The sequence below is a fragment of the Lates calcarifer genome, linkage group LG12 (assembly GCF_001640805.2).
Source record: "Lates calcarifer isolate ASB-BC8 linkage group LG12, TLL_Latcal_v3, whole genome shotgun sequence".
In the NCBI taxonomy this organism is placed as follows: Eukaryota; Metazoa; Chordata; class Actinopteri; family Centropomidae; genus Lates; species Lates calcarifer.
This window is the reverse complement of record NC_066844.1, coordinates 25,608,799-25,625,934: the sequence shown is the minus strand read 5'-3', so window position 1 is coordinate 25,625,934 and position 17,136 is coordinate 25,608,799. Positions and strand designations below refer to the sequence as shown.

The window sequence follows — 17,136 nt, the reverse complement described above, 5'->3', positions numbered from 1 at the left end:
ACACAAACACACACAGTTCTCACTGACATCACTTCCTCTGACATTATCGCTGACACACTTACACCTACATGTATGCACGCACACTTTTTAATTGGCGAGGCAGGTCGCACTTTGTTTGTGACCTGCCTCAAGAGGTCAAGTGACTCATCGAGCATAGGGCTAATTTTGTGTGTGTGTGTGTGCACATTATGAATGTGTTAAATGTGCGTATGAAAGGTACCGGGAAGGTTAATGAAGTGTTGAGTAGAGAAATAACCTTGAGCTCCCAGTGCCCATGCATCAGCCCTGCGAGCCGTGAAACAGGAAATGAAGACAGAGACCATAACGAGGTGCTGAGTCAGCAACATCACTCAGCGCTCCCAGCATTATCACAGTAATGGAATTCAGTTACCCTGCCAAACAGACCAGTCATCATTTTAAAGGGGTTTAAAACGCTCTTATGGAGGTACCAGAAGTACCAGATTAGTTCATCAAATTATTTCTGTATTAATTCATAATAATTATTGATTAATTGGAGCTTTGTCAATTAAGAACAGAGCTCTTCCCTACATACTTTGCCTGTTTCCTGTGCGTCTTTCTGCTCTCTGCATCACCAAGTCCAAATAAAGCAGAGAAATACCAAAGGAGTCATTATGCTAATGACTGCGTCCATCTGCAGATACATAATCAAGCTTCCCTTTAACTCAAGGCAAAAAAAACGTGCCAATATACAAGTCTCCCTCATATTTGAAAGATATGAATACATATGAATCTAAATCAGCACATAAACTCCTGCGGATATGAATAGATGTGAATAGCAGAGCGATTTACAAAGATATGAACACACGCCATCAAAATATTCAGAAAAACAGCAAATGGATGTATGTGTGTGTTACAGAGGAGAGATGGACCATGAGTTCAACTAATATGTAATGGAATAATTTTCATTTTATATTTATGTACATTTTTTCAACCTATAACTAAATTTGAGAGTAAAACAGAGAATACAGGATAATATATCAACCATTTATCGAAGGCATTGATCATGAAAAACTACACAATAAATGAGAGTAAAACTGTAATTCAACAATTATTATATAACAAAAAAATAACTAAATAAAAAGGTGTCTGTAAAACATTTATGTACATTTTCTTATGTTGATTTTATACTGATTTTGTTTTATCACATCTGTTTCTGATGTGTTGGTTCAGAGAAAAACAAGAAGACAGCAAGAGAACTTGGATCAACCAGAGCCGCACACACCATCCACACCTCTCACTGCTCACTGCTAGTTTACGGTTTTCTCTATTAATAGGTCAAAAAAAAACAACAAAACCCATCAGTGGTCCAGAGATAGAAGGTGGTGGGATGACTTGATTCTCATTTACATATGAAACAGCTTGGCTGCAGTTGAAAGAGTAGGCTCTTAATTGTGTCTGTATCAAACACACAACAACAACAACAAAAAAAAAAATACAGTCGACACTGAAACCAACATGGTTTGGCAAACTACCCAAACCAATTAGTTTTAATCGCCTTTGAAGCTTATAGACATTTCATTTACGCCTGGTCATAAAGTTTTTCAATCAGCTGCTAATTCTATATTATCCTGTGCTGGGCTTCAGCACCATGGACAGCTGCAGGTTTGGTTCATGACTGCGACAGAGAGAAAGAGACAAGAACACATTTGTATTTACATGTCTGAACACAGAGAGTCAGAACCATGGACAGCTACTGTACTCACTGTATGTATCACTGTGAATGGTGAATCACTCCATGCAGTGTATCATATATACATCTTGATATATTAGTAGTGCACCAGTAAGTCCAAATTGCCTCTTAGAGTCTAGTTGTTGGTTAAATTAGACCCTGAATATGTAAAGTCTATAATATGGGGTCTGCACCAGTTCCTTTGTGAGCTGCAAGTGTTTTATAGTCTAAAGCAAATCGGCCTGCCAGGGGCTTTTGAAGTCAGCTATCCAGGAGTGTGGAGCAGCACAATCGCTCCCAGAGTATTACAAGAAGCAGCACGAGGAGGACTGGGAATAGGCCTTGTTTCATTCTCAAATATAATCCAGTCCAGTGTGCAGCCACTGGACAGCAGGGCCTTCATTGGAAGTGGAGCTAATTAATCACACACACACACACACACACATATATATATATATATATATATATATATATACACATCCAGTCACAGCTGTCTCTGTCCAAAGCTTTTCAGTCCCCAGTGTGAGCTTTGATTACATAGTTGTGTATCTTTTATTATGAAGTGTTAATACTCAGCTAATAAACATGTATACCTGGGTATGAAATGCAAATGACATCTTGATAATTTTCCTCCTTTCCTTGGTGTCGCCGTCACCAAACTTCAGCCTGTGGCGCGGCGGCAGGCGGGGTAGAGGACGAGGGCGAGGCGGACGCCGGCTGGATCGAGGGCGCGGCCATCCTGTTGTCTGTGGTGTGCGTGGTGCTGGTCACGGCCTTCAACGACTGGTCGAAGGAGAAGCAGTTCCGCGGGCTGCAGAGCCGCATCGAGCAGGAGCAGAAGTTCCAGGTGGTCCGCGGTAGCCAGGTCATACAGCTGCCCGTGGCTGACATAGTGGTGGGGGATATCGCGCAGATCAAATACGGTAGGTGTGAGGAGATGGTGGATTTTACTCACAAGCTCAAGTCATAACTCGCAGCTTTAAAACTGGATCCAGTACGTTTAAACCTGAGATCTGTCCATTGCTCTGTGTAAAGTTATTTTCATGGTTCAGTGGCTGAAAATGGGATTGAAGTTATGAAGTCCACCTTAAGCAATTAAATATATGAAAGTTACAGCTGAGCGATTAATTAGCTGCAGATATACTGCAGTGGTCACCGTCACATGTTGATGAATCTTTTCTGTCGTGTCCAGAAATGTAAATAAATCCACTGCAGGTAGAAACTCTGCCTCCTCTGGCGTTGCAGGTGATCTGCTTCCTGCTGATGGAGTGTTGATCCAGGGCAATGACCTGAAGATTGATGAGTCATCACTGACCGGAGAGTCCGACCACGTCAGGAAGTCTGCGGACAAGGACCCCATGCTGTTGTCTGGTATGATGCCAGCTGAATGCGCTCTCTGGAGATGGATGGGTGTATGCTGTATATCACAGTCACGTTGTTGTGTAAAGGACTCGACTTTGAGACGGAGGACTTCTCTTCTATTCCAGTGTTCATCTCCTCAGTTAACTCCATCTTTACAAATAAAAAGCCCTTTGGGATTAATTCTTTAATCTCTTAAGTAAACCCACAATAACATTTTTACCCAGTGGGCTGCTGCCAACGTGTCACCCCACATCAGAACTGAGCATGAGTAAATAAAGTTAGATTTTTTTTTTATAGCTACTAGCCTAATGTCACAACCTTTTATTTCCATTCACTGCCTTCAAATGAATTGTAGAAATACAAAGTTCTGTCTTTTTAGAATACAAAATAATCATGACTTTTTCTAATTACTGAAGTTGACAGTCAACTTGAGAGCCTTAGAGAAATGTCTCCAGTTGTTTTAATATTAAGGATTGCCTGACATTACTTGTTAGTCTCAGGTTTGGCTCCTTCTGCAGAATCTGTTGTGAATAAAATCAGATTAACTCACAGTCCTGGCATTACCTCAGACAGAAGACAAACGGTCGTTAATGGTAATCTAAATATCAGTGCAGGAGACAGTGGCGACTGCCTGGAAGTGGAAGTCTTTATTTGCTGCAGCAGAGACACCGCAGTTTGCAGCTGTATGATTCTTAGAAAATGAAGACTATCACCGTTAACAGAAACGTGGGTTAATCTGTTCTCACATCTTGGTATTTTTTCCTGTGGATAATTAGCTGTGTGCCTTTTTGCTGCCTCCTTTAATTAGCCTCTTATTCACGCACATCGACTTACTCTGGCAAAGGTTAATCATTTTCTATGTGTGTACTTATTCGCATACACAAAAGTGTAGCACAGCCCGCAAGTATTTGCACACTGACACATTTTTTTTATTTTTTATTTTTTTTTACTGATTTTGGCTCCCAAACTCCAGCACATTAGATTTAAAATAAAACACTGAACGAGGTTAAGATGCTGATGTTTGGCTTTAATGATGTTTGAGGTACTTTCACTATAAGCTGAAGTGTTGTAGCCCTTTTCATACAGACTGTAGTCTCCTTGTTTTAGGTCAGTCCAGCAGGATGGTGATCCTTAAGGTCCAGAGGTGTTGTACTAGTACTATGAAGCTGGAACTCACTGGAAGCCAGAGAAATTATCAATCACCATTTGGTCTAATTTCCTCATAAAAATAGTAACAGGATGTTTTTAGGAGCGAAGAGTCAGACAGTTCAGTTAATTAAACTCCGTATTATTTCTGTGATGTAACTGTAGGGTGAACAGGTTTGATATATTGCTGTTCTGGTCTGTCAGAGTCTCTGGAGATGGAATTGTCAGAGCAGGATGGAGACCATTGCTGAGGTCAACGTTCATTAACACAAATGCACACAGAATGCCGCTCTTTAAGCAAACAGGGGAACAATTACCGATTTATCCAACCCTCTCCTGCTCGTTCTCCAGGGACTCATGTGATGGAGGGGTCAGGGCGCATGGTGGTGACTGCCGTCGGTGTCAACTCTCAGACCGGAATCATCTTCACCCTGCTGGGGGCCGGCACAGAAGAGGAAGAGAAGAAAGAAAAGAAAGGTAAGATCATTAAATCATTCATTTTAGCCTTTTATAAACTTGTCCGTTAAGAGTTGCAGAGCTGCAGTTGCTTCAGGAGAACTGAGGTAATTTGTTTTTTTTGTCAGTGTTGCCCAGCAACTTCCCCTTGAAAAAGCTTTTTGTTATTTCATTACCTTATGTGCTGAAAGTGTAACTGTGTGCACTCACTGCATAACGTTAGTGTGTTTTTAAACTGTCCTTGTTATCAGACGGGTTGTAAACAATAAACTCAAGTGAACAAATGTCCACCTGTTTAACTCACATGAACTGTATGAACTTGTAGGTATTTGTAGTACAGTAGCTGACAATAAGCCTCTGTGCACAATCATCTTTGCTCATTGTGTATAAATACTGTATGAAATGAGTGTTGGTGGTACAGTTGTGAGCTGCAGTATCCAGGTTCTGTGGGATCAGGTGCATTATTGTCCTTACTCTCTTATCGTTCCAAATTCGCCTCGAAGGAGGGGCAGTGGAAGACGGACACCAGAACACAGGTAGAGTATCACCTTTCTCTGACCCCTGGGAGTGGTACTTGATCCTTTTGACCTTTAACCCCCCGATGATCCCCCAATAAACCACCGTTATCCTTCACTCTCTCTCTGTAGCCGAGCACCTTTGCGCCCAGTTTAACTCCTCACTTAAAAAGAGAAGCCTCATCACCACAACACTGCATCTTTTTAAGTGCTGACAGATGACACATTTCACGATGCATAATCCCCCCCCCCCGCCTCTATAACAGGCACCGCACTCATCAAACTAACTAGCATTCAACATCAGTCCTGTTTCATAGACGTGTTGAATGCCATGAATAGAGAAAGGCTGTCAGACTCATCTTATTGCTGTGTTACAGAACAATGACATGAGAGCGACAGCCTTGAAGGTGCACAGCACATGTACCAGCAGCACAGAGTAAAGTGGAAAGTATGAGCTTTTGTAAGATGCTATTTTTACATCTTACATATGAACATTTTCATCAGGACACTGTTTCCTGTGCCTCTTTGGACAACTGTGTAGGTAGCACTGTATGACCTGTCTCAGAAATGTCACATTATACGAGGTAACAGTAAACACATCGTCCTCTGTGCGTGATACTTTCTTCTCCTGATTTGAACCTGTTTGGATTTGTACTGTAATTACAGTGCTTCATCAGTATGATTGTGATCTGGCTGTAGCACAGTGGTAAGATGTGTTATTGTCCCAGGTTTCTAATCAACCATCAACAAACTGTACAGTGTAACATGTAATCTGGGCCCAGAGAAGCTGTCACTGTCCACTGAGACGCTGTTTATGTTAATACATCTGTGATCATCCTCAACACTTGATTTAAAGTTACAGATTTTATCTAAATTTGTATTTTCAGAGTTTCACCGATCCAAAGTACATGACTGGTTTACAAGTGCATCGTAAACAAATTAATTTAAAGTGAGACCACGCAGATATAACTCTTTAAAGTTAGGGTTACTTAGACTTTTCCAAAAGGTAACATCAGCCACATGTGTTATTATTCAGATTATATATGTTGATTAAACACTGCTCACGATGCAAACTCAAAAAGAAATTGCACCAAAATCACTGTTGCACAGCAGTCACTTTTCAGTGAGATAATAAATGAATTTTAGTCAGCATGTTTCTGTTTTTGAGATTTTTTGATGAATTTCCAGGATGCATTAATTCCGGTTTATGTAACTGCTGCTAAAAGACAATCCTGCGAGGTCCATTCCAGGTTTTGAACCAGGGCGAGAAATTGGACTTTTTTCTGAAAAAATTCATTAGCTCCCATCACTTAACTGTTTGGCACATGTGTATTTCCCTGGCTAACATGTTGGCCCTTTTAAATTTTGTTTATTTTTATATTGGAGAGTTTAATTTCAAATTGGTTGTGCAACACCTTTTAGCTTATTTGTTTCAGATTTTCTGCTCAAATTATGATTTTGTGATGCTAAAAGCTATTAACATGAATAACATGGTTTAAATGAATGAATGAAAAAAATAAGATAAAACTCACAATATATGCAATCAAGACATAATATAACAGAGGTGCACTAATCAATACAATCACTATTGATTTCTCTTCATACACATACAGGATTATATACATTAGATACAACATAGTGAAACAAAGGTATCTTGTTAAATCATCTTACACCAGGTTTTTCTTTTTGTAGCTCTGGTTTCACCTTTTTTCTACTGTTTTCCACACGTTATGTTCAGGTTTCATGTTTCATGTCTGTCCAGTGTTTGTTTATTAACATTTTCTTAAAGATCTTATTCTTGTAAATCACCCTGGTTAGGTACATATAATAATGATCATTACACGTAGAATTAAATGCATTTCTAAGCCGCACTGATCACATTTTAACCTTCACACACAGTCTACAGATGCTGAATCTCTTAAATGTGCTATAACCATGTTATTTCTGTTCATTGTCCTGTGTGTGCACGTGCGTGTGTGTGTGTTTGTGTGTGTGTGTGGGTGCGCGCATGTGTTTGTTTTGTTCGGCCCTCATGGCTAGACTGCTCCCATCCCCCTATCCACCCTATCGCAACTATAGCCACGGATGGGGCTGCAGGCATTAATGCCCCTGGCAGTGCCAGCCTAATTAATGGTAGGTTGACAAAACATCTGATCTCTGACTTCTTTCTGTCGTGACTTTTGACTCCTTCTACCTCCTCCATTCTCCAACTGCCTCCTCACCATGGGTGCTCACCCCTCTGCTCCACCTTCTCTCTCAGTTGTGTCGGACCCCTTTGTATCCATGCTGTCAATGCATGTGTTCTCTATTTGTAGAAATTAGTCTCTTGTTTCTTCTTCCTCTCTTTATGCTATCGTTTGTCTTGTTAGAAAAATTGGTAATGACCGAGGAAGGTTTTTTTTTTGGCTCCATCTTTAAATGCAAACTAAAATTAAACAAACAAAACACAACACTCAAGCCAGCTGTTTTCCTGTTTCCAGTCTTTGTGCTAAGCTAAGCTAATCAACCCTCTCATCTAACTCTCATCTAGCTTCTTTAAATGGTGCTGTTGGGTTAATGTTGGGAAAATAAAAGAATTGTTAGGATCTGTAAAGAAGAAATAGATTTTCTAACAGGAAACAAGACGCTATGTAAATAGCATTGGCAGAATCCACCTCCTTTAGTTTGGTGTCCGCTGAGATCACTTAGCACAAATCCTCTGTTTCTGTGTTAGCTGGACAAAATGCAAAAAGATTAACTTCGTTCGTCTTTGCACTGGGTTCTGTCTTATCGTCGTCTCCCTGGAGAGCGCCCCCAAAGTGTTAGTACTCGAGGCAGGAGGGGCGTGATTTGCACTGTAATGGTGACCTTGTGCTGTCCTGGGCTGCAACAGAGCGATTTGTCATCTTCAGCTTTATTGTGACTCCAGGGAGCCGGCTAATGTGGACGCGGAGGTGAAACTAGCCATTTATTCTCCACATACATGCAGAGGATTGTGTGGAAATCTGGTCCTCCGGCTCTGCCTGACTAATTTTCTCACTGGCATTTGAGTATAAGGTGCTGAAAGACAGATTTTGTGCAGTTTCTGTCCTGCTTACCGCTGAGACAAACAGTGCATGTCTCTATAATTATAGCCTGGGTAAATAATGGGATCAACACTGCAGTATATAACAACACTCTCTTAATTACAATGTCTTATTTTGTAAACACTGTATACATTTGATGAAGACTCTTATATTTCATCAGCTGGTGTACACTGCATGTGTACCTCTAAGAAGACTCTTAGACTACTACGTTTGATTTAAGCTCACTCCTTGTGTAAGCAGAATCCAACGGCATAATAAATTCACTGTCCCCAAACTTAGATTTCGATTTTCCTCCAGTTGTTCTTATGTAACTTCACCATGTGGGAGGCTTTTCCTTCAGGCTCTCTCTCTCTCTCTCTCTCTCTGTGCATTGTTCACATCTCCAGTCTGCTTCCCTCTGAGTGTGTGATCTTGCATGTGCTGTCTGAATTTTCCTCTTATGCATGCTGTCTCTCTGTTTGTGTGTACTGTGTGTGTGTGTGTGTGTTTGTAGGTGTACTCTCCCTCGCTGTCGGTGTTGAGTGTAAATGCTCTATCTGCGTCTTGATATCTCATTTTATACCCTGACGATCTGACACGTGTTTTTGATAATGTGTGTGGAATTACCTGTGTGCTCATGGTGTGAGTATGCCATTCAACACAATAGTTAAAGACAGAGAAAATCAGTGGAAAATGTGCAGTTTGTTTTTAATGCTCTGCATAATATTATGTCACAGTCGATATACTTTGATGTCAAAATATTTATATTTCAGAAAAGGCCCATTAAGCATTTTAATTACCTGATTTGTTGCTTATGCAATAAAATAAAGTCTATTAAAGCCTAATTCCCTCTCACTTCATTACAAGAAAATCTGCACACTTATGTTCGTGTCTCTGACTGGTGTTAGTTGCATTTTATTTCATTAATCCCTTTGCCAGTAGGTGTAGCTGCTAGTTACATTACATCACTTTCTATGTGACTGTCACGGAGACGTTGTATTAAAAGTCATTTTCCTGTCTCCTTGTTCTGTGGTTTTTTGGTTCTCACTGTGTGTGTTGTGTCTCTGTGGTGATAATTTGTTGACTTTGTCTGCCTTGGTTATTTTTGTTGTTATTGTCTTGTATGTCTCCATCATAGGTAAAATGCAAGATGGCAATATGGAGAGCAACCAGATTAAAGGTAACCAAACCATATCTTTCACTCTCTCCTCCCCTGCCTCCTCTCTTCCTCCTCCTCCTCCTCCTCCTCCTCCTCCTCCTCACTCTTCTTCTTCTCATCTTTTCCCTTCTATGGTGTGTGGTGTAAGCTCTGGGTCAAATGCAGGTGGTAAATCCTCTGTTACTGTATTTATTTCAGCCCACATTGTTCTAAATACCACGCTGTCTCTCAAAGGAGTGTGCAGCACTAATTCAGAATGGATTCCAGGGGACTTTGACAGTCCACTGTCAGTCTACCACTGACAATCCCAGATACTCTAAGTGTCTCAAATTACACCTTTTATTTGACCCAGGTTTTACCTGCAGTCATAATAGGTTAGAAAATCCCTCCTCTTCACTCTGTCTGTCTCTGATGTGTCGTCCCTGGTCTGTTGTCCTGTTGTTGTTCTTGTTGTGTTGTTGACTTGTCTGGTTCTCTATAAGAGAACAGCAACCTGTCCCTCAACTAGTGTATCCACCTCGCTCGGGCTGCCCTTTTCCACCAGAAACACCCCAAACTGTCCTCCTGCTACACCCTGGTTTCCCCCTTTCTGCTGTTTCATGAAACACAATCTGACACAAATTGTTCTGGGATTAAAGGGACATTTCTTGTTGTGTCTGTTAGGGATGTGACTATGTTTAAATTATCAGTTTAATTTAGAAAAGTAAAAAAGAAAATAATTTGTAATGCTCTTCCCAGGTTACTGTCATATAAAACAGGAAAAAAACAAGTGTTTTCTGTCATCTAAAAGTTAGAAATCCTTTGTCTTACCACTCTGAATTTGGTTTATTTAACTGTCATGTGTTTGAGTATCTACACGTGTGTCTAATAAATCTAAGCATTCCTAAAACACTGATGTGCCGACACATTATGACCACCCCTGGTTAATATGCTGTTGGTCCTTCAGACTCTACCCGACCTCTGAAGCCGCTCCGTGGTTTCTGCCACCAGCAGATTCTTTACGTCTTGTACGTTGTGAGGTGGAGTTGCCTCAGATCAGACTTGTTCCAGCGCACACTCTAGCACCCTGTTTCAGAGTTGAACTGGGAGTACTTCACAGCTCTCGCTGTTGCAGAGATGTTCTGACCCAGTCATCTGGCCATAACTATTTGGCCTTTGTCAGAGTCAGTTGTTTACCGTCTAATATATCCCTGACATGCTCCTGTAAGGAGATCTTGGTCTTCTGCTGCATTCTGCTGGATACAGACGATACACTGTCTGTCTGGTGTTATGGAGGTGGGAAAAACAAAATGCACGACCAGAGAGTGAGAATGACAGATGTTCAACATTAAAAGGTTTTTCGTAAGCATCAAACACATGCCTCATTGTGATTGGGAAACTGGGCTGAAATGATTCTTGGTAATGGGTTACATTAACAGAGAGGCACCGCTCCGTGTGTGTGTGTGTGTGTGCGTGTGTGTGTGTGTGTGTGTGTGTGTGTGAGGGGGAGAGAGGTGGAGACAGGGTGAGGTAATTGAGGGTTGGTTTTACAGCCCGAACATTATTTTTACAGAAGACCTTGTATCTACAGCATAAAGCAGATGAAATATCAGTTACTCTCTAAGTGATTACATATATGTAATGTACATCGATCAGTGTATGTTCTAGAAAATCACCTTTAACTGCCATTTTGGATTGGATTTCCTGACTAGTGGAAACAGTTTTGTTTTCTGGAAGAAGTCATGTTGAAGCATGTAACTGTGCAGAGTAACTGTGTCGTGTGTTCAAACCCACACCCTGACGAGACGGTTTGTTTCAGTAAAATGTACGATCACATCTGTGTCCCTGGTTTTGCTGTTTGGCGATATCCAGTGATTTGTTTCTTGTCATTATCAGCTTCTATACAGCCAGGAGTTTATTATTTTATTCTCTTCTATGCAACACTTAGTGGATAGAATGTGTTTCTGGTTGCTTTCAGAATATAAACCCTCCAAACTTAGAAGCTTCCACCTTTGAATCTGGTCTGAAAAATGTTCTCAGGGTAAAAATAAAACAGCAAAACAACCACAGATCAATGTTTAGTTTTCGTGCTACACACTGAAACAAACATCGGGAAAGTTTGGAACTCTGTTTTGGACAAAAACTGATATATTCTCAATTTTGATTTATTTATTTTTTATCTTTTTGCATTTTGCTTTTTAACTTTTTGTTTCTTTTCTAGTTGTTTTTTAAATATATTTTCTGCTGAACTGTGTGAATAGAAAGTTTCCTTTTCCTCACTTTCTGTAAATGCTTAACAGGACCATTGAATTATTCATGACCTACTGCAAATATGTGTTTGTGATGAAAAGATAGGAAGACTGATAAGAATCACAGTGTTTGCCTTACTACACTGAAGAAGCTCCACTGTATCATAGATATTTAGTTTTCATAGTCTGTACATTAAAATGGTTCACAGCCCATTTGATCTTACCAAGACAACAAGGCAGGGACAAACATAAACAGTCATTATTTTGGTCTAAGGAAGGGTAATACATATCAATTAGTCTCATCTTGTTGTGGGACCTGGAGCTAGTGTAACACCTGGGTGTTAAAGCCTGGCTCCCTCCTCTTCCTCATTTCTTTGGTTTAATCTCCATTTCTAACACTGCTTTCTTTTTTTCTTGTTTTTGTGGTGTTTACAGTGAAGAAGCAGGATGGAGCAGCTGCCATGGAGATGCAGCCTCTAAAGAGTGCTGAAGGCGGAGAGGCCGATGAAAAAGAGAGGAAGAAGGTGTCCGTTTCGAAGAAAGAGAAGTCGGTGCTGCAAGGGAAGCTGACCAAACTGGCCGTCCAGATTGGAAAAGCAGGTACGGCAGATTGCTCTCGGACACGTCCGTCAGTCAGTCGGTTAAATCAGAGACGACAAGGTACTGAACCATCATCCTGTCCATCAAAACAAGATGTTGCTCTAAGAAGAGACTCACCTCTTGGTCACTTAAAGCAATCAGAGCAGCTGGGAAGAATGTGTTAGAATTATGGAACAGAAGAAGAGCCTGTGCAGTTTCTCTAAATGAGCTGTCCTCAGGAGACATGTTGAATCACTGCAGTGGGAACAACCGAGACTTTATTATGCAGCTTGTTCACTTTTACAGTTTTGCAATCCATATCATAATCAATTGTTTCTCATTTAATTTAAAGCAATTTATGGCACCAAGGAGTTGATGTCTCACACACTTGCATTAGATCTGAACCAGCAGGCATTTTTAGAAACAGATGCCCACATGTGCCCACATTGTGGGCGTCCTCCCAGCAGCAACATAGTAGCATCAGTGTTGCCATGAAATGCAAAGGTTTCTGGACCAGTCTGGAGAATTTCAGATTCTTAGGAAGCAAAGTGACCAACATCTTTCAAATATTCCAAGATGTTTATTATTTCACTTGGTCAGGAGTTGAAGGGTTTCACATTTTCAGAGAAGAAGTCCTGGTTTTTACAGTGTGCTGTTATATCAGACTGTTGGCCTGAGTGATGGAATGAGGACGTGGTGTCAGAACAATGAAATACCATGGATGGATTAGCGTACAAGCAGCACTGTAAGCTCATATGGTGTTTCTCTGGGTCTGGCAGAAAATGTTTGGACTTATTGCCCCTCCAGGCCTGTGACCCTCAGGCATCTAGTTTCTGTTTTTATCCGTTGAACTTCACTGTGTCTTTACTGTCACACCTTACTGTCATTAGCACAATTATTCTCCCCACACATGCTGGCATGAATCATAGAGGTGACCATCAGCCATAAGTGAGAAAGGTTCACCTAGCCGAAGCAGTGCAGTCTAATACAATAAATCCTACCTTATGAAGGTTATCAGGATCGAACGGCCGACCATAAGACAATGATTGTTGCCTCAATTTCTGTGTATCTGAATGTAATCCAAGTGAGCCAGCATGACACTGGCCCTCCTACACATACTGTAAAGCAACCATAATAAATTGTATTAATTACAGGCATGCTTACAAGTAAATAAGTCCACCACATGAAGCTCATTAAGGGACTCTCTGGGATCTGGCAAGAACTAGAGTTGTCCCCTGGGTGTTATGCTGATGCATCAGATCAGCAGATAAAATTTCCCCACATGGATCTGAGTATCACACGCTCTCCCTCCATACCACAGTTTCCAATGAGGACATTTTATTCTTTTTTTAATGCATGTTTCACTTTCATTTAGTTGATACCTGTTTGATCTTTTTCAGGTTTGCTCATGTCGGCCATCACAGTCATCATCCTGGTCCTGTATTTTGCCATTGACAATTTTGTGATGCAGAAGCGCCCCTGGATGCCAGAGTGCACTCCCATCTACATCCAGTACTTTGTCAAGTTCTTCATCATCGGTGTGACTGTGTTGGTGGTGGCCGTGCCGGAGGGGCTGCCGCTGGCTGTCACCATCTCCCTGGCGTATTCTGTCAAGGTGAGCAATGCTGCGTACTGTACATACTGCTGTAAGGTCTGTCCATTTACACATTGTGAGGTGATTCTCTTCCCTTAAAACCAAACCTGAGCATTAGCTGCTGCTGAGAAGATGCACTTTTTACATTTTTAAAACTGGGAAACTGTCCCACATTTTCTGTACGTGAGGATTCAGTGTAGTTAATTATTGCACTTACAGTTTAACATATAAGCACAAACATCCCTCTTTTTGTATTGTTAGCCATTTTAGCCACTAAAGTTCAAGCGGTGTGAGTGCGCTAAGCTAATTCAGGCGTCCATCTAATAGTTCATGTATTTTAAAGCATCTTCAAACATGTCATAATCAAACATGTTGTTTCCTACCGACAGAAAATGATGAAAGACAACAACCTGGTGCGTCACCTGGATGCATGCGAAACTATGGGCAACGCCACGGCCATCTGCTCTGACAAGACAGGCACGCTAACCACCAACCGCATGACGGCCGTGCAGTGTTACGTCGGAGATGTGCACTACAAAGAAATCCCGGATCCCGGAGTTCTGCCGCCCAAATCACTGGAGTTACTGGTCAACGCCATCTCCATCAACAGCGCCTACACCACCAAGATACTGGTAAGCAACCTGTAACGAGAGCCACTGTGGAAATCCCCCTACACTGACATTTACATAAGATTACTGCATAAAACATTTGCATTTATTTAACTCTTGCAAGGCGGTAAAGTGTCGTGATCTTTCTTACAGAATTTGAAACCACATATACAGTCAACCTCCTCCATTTTTACAATATACATCATATGTGGAACTCTCTTTGAACCCTGGTCACAGTATTTAAGATTTTCTATTGTTGTAAAGCTTCTTCAGTGCAGTTAGATTTCAGCTCCCTCTGTGTGAGTGCTGAAACCATATGATGAGCGCAGCCCTGAAACAGTGAGACAGTTCTGCAGTGCTTTCTTCTTGGCGAAGCCGGCAGTCGTTGTCCTTGGCTGCTGCTTTAGATTCATCAGGCATTCACTCAACTTGTCACCTTGAGAACGGTTGTGTAATTTTGTCTTATCTGATATTCAGAGCGTAGCAGACTGTAATTGAATCCAATCTGTCTAAGTGCTGGAGATGGTCTCTTGTTTACAGTGAATGCAGCGAAGAGAAATTTTCCCTGAGCCAATTAGACCTGCATGCAATGAGAAATGGATAGATATGTATACAGACAGACAGACCGCTACATGCTGCAATCACAGAATCTGAAACGTGTTTGCATGGATGCTCCCTCAGGCCACAGATCTGAGACTGTATTTCCAATCATGGAGCATTTGGCAAACTTATCCTAAAAGCAAAGATTGCCAAGATGCGGATGTCTTCAGACTGTTAGAGCAACACGCCTGAGTAATCTTTGTCCTGGCGTGACCGTGTAAACTCACCTGCGTGCGCACACACTTTGCGTCTGTCTCTACCTCTTGTAAACCCCTGTAGAGTCTTTTCATTGATGGCTGACCAACTGAGAAATGCCCTTATGGAGCCTGCATGGGGAATGAGCTGAGCAGGCGGGACATCTGCGATAGAAGGATCCCACAGATTTCACTTCCTACCCCTCAAGGCACGAATTACAGTCTTGGTGAAAACAGAGTGTTGGTCACTGGGTTTCTAAGACGTAGAGTTAAAACTCTAACTGAAACTGAGTGTACTGAACAGATGTCGATTGATTTAAACTCGAGGGTTAAAGGGTCATCTTCCTCCACAAATACAGATTGGTGTGATTTATCTGTAAAGTAAACGAAATGCTGGATTATCTGTTAAAATGTTGATTATAACTGTGAGACAATATCTGACTAATTAAATATGTAGAACAATGCACATGATATTAAAGCATCTAGTGTTTCAGTGAGGAACTGGCAGCCGACTGACCAGGACTGAACTCGAGTGCTTCAGCCCTGCTTTCATCATGTGACCTCAACAACCAATTTAAAATAGCTTCATATTATTGAAATGAATGGATGTTGTCTGTCGTCCACTTTGTTGAAACTGTGAATCGGTTTTGTTGTCGGGGCTTGGTGGTTGCCTCAGTTTTAACTGATGTTATCCCTCCTGAAAAACCTGGAGGAATGCTCTGCAGCATTACATCAGACTATTGTGGCTCCATAGCTGCTTAGCTCGACGGAATTAAGCACCAGCAGAGTGCAGCTTAGACTTGGTGGATTAAATGGCACCTTTAGTCTGTTTTTTTAATCTCTTCATTCATAAAAGAGGTTACCTCATGCACCGAAGTAGAAGTTCAACTTAAGGTAAACTTTAAATGATATCAGCTTATATAACTTTACTCTTTGATTCCTTCCCTCTACAGTAATTACCTACTGTATGTGCTGTAGCTTCATACCCAACTGACTGCTTCACTTTCATATACGTCCATCCATGCATACATACATGAATATAAATATCGTATGGAACGTAAAATATACTATATAAATAGTGTGTAGTGTTGTGTTTGTTTACTGAGGCCTCTTATCAGACTGACAGAGAGCAACATGAAGGCAGACAGATATAATTAAGGAATGTAATGAACTCAAAAAGCAGGATGCAGAGGGGAAATTTCTGAGGAATATTCAGAGCATCTCTTCCTCTCTCCCCCAGCCTCCCCCACTCCCTCAGCACCACTCCTGCAGTATGCTGGCTGCTGTGTTCTTATATAAGAGGCCAATCCAGTGGGATGCCAGGATGGCTATGGAAGTCTTTGATGGCCACCACACAAAGGCACAAAGGCAAAGAGGCAGGCTTTGATACCCGTATCAGTCTCCCCTCCTGCCTCTCCTGCTTCATAATACAGCCAGTGGTACAGCTCTGCTTCTTCTGTCAGCACAGAAAGTGGAGAAGCTTCATCCTCAAGGGAGAAATTTACACAATGAAACCCTGGGCACACACAGTATATGCACGCTCACGCGTACTGCACACACATGCTCACAGAGGCTGCACCCATGTGCATACGTATTCATATATTCTGAAAAGCATATGTGCACACGTGCATAGAACGAAGCGCACAACTAGGTCCTTAGCACATCAGTTTGTCTTGGATGTATCTCGCAGTCGAATCACGTGTGCCGCGTTGCAACACATCATTCAGTGACGTCGTTTCAGAGGAACGTGCGTCATCCCCGGCGGCAGGAGCCCCGTAGCAAACAGCCGCTTCATAGCTTTAGCTGTGCTTTCATTCTTTTATTTCTCTCTCAACTTTCTCTTCACGTTCTTCTTCTTCTTCGTATGTGTGACGAATCATCCAGTCGAACGCTGTGTGTGTGTGTGTTAACAAAGTGCAGATGCACATGCACAAATGTCACTCACACACACACACATCTGT

The 17,136-nt window shown here is 41.5% G+C and overlaps 1 protein-coding gene across 14 annotated transcripts in view; it reads left to right on the top strand.

The window, feature by feature from the left end:
* atp2b2 (ATPase plasma membrane Ca2+ transporting 2) overlaps window positions 1–17,136 on the top strand; it is a 108,526-nt gene that overhangs the window by 67,365 nt on the left and 24,025 nt on the right. For 9 of the 14 annotated variants that reach the window (XM_051074490.1, XM_051074488.1, XM_051074489.1 and 6 more), the window contains 9 exons: window positions 2,356–2,613; window positions 2,936–3,061; window positions 4,550–4,675; window positions 5,158–5,190; window positions 7,210–7,302; window positions 9,352–9,393; window positions 12,036–12,200; window positions 13,580–13,794; window positions 14,163–14,405. In XM_051074490.1, the coding sequence (XP_050930447.1) occupies window positions 2,356–2,613; window positions 2,936–3,061; window positions 4,550–4,675; window positions 5,158–5,190; window positions 7,210–7,302; window positions 9,352–9,393; window positions 12,036–12,200; window positions 13,580–13,794; window positions 14,163–14,405 (1,301 nt within the window). The remainder of the gene's footprint in view (window positions 1–2,355; window positions 2,614–2,935; window positions 3,062–4,549; window positions 4,676–5,157; window positions 5,191–7,209; window positions 7,303–9,351; window positions 9,394–12,035; window positions 12,201–13,579; window positions 13,795–14,162; window positions 14,406–17,136) is intronic. The other 5 variants (XM_051074494.1, XM_018688168.2, XM_051074492.1 and 2 more) reach the window with 4 other exon arrangements.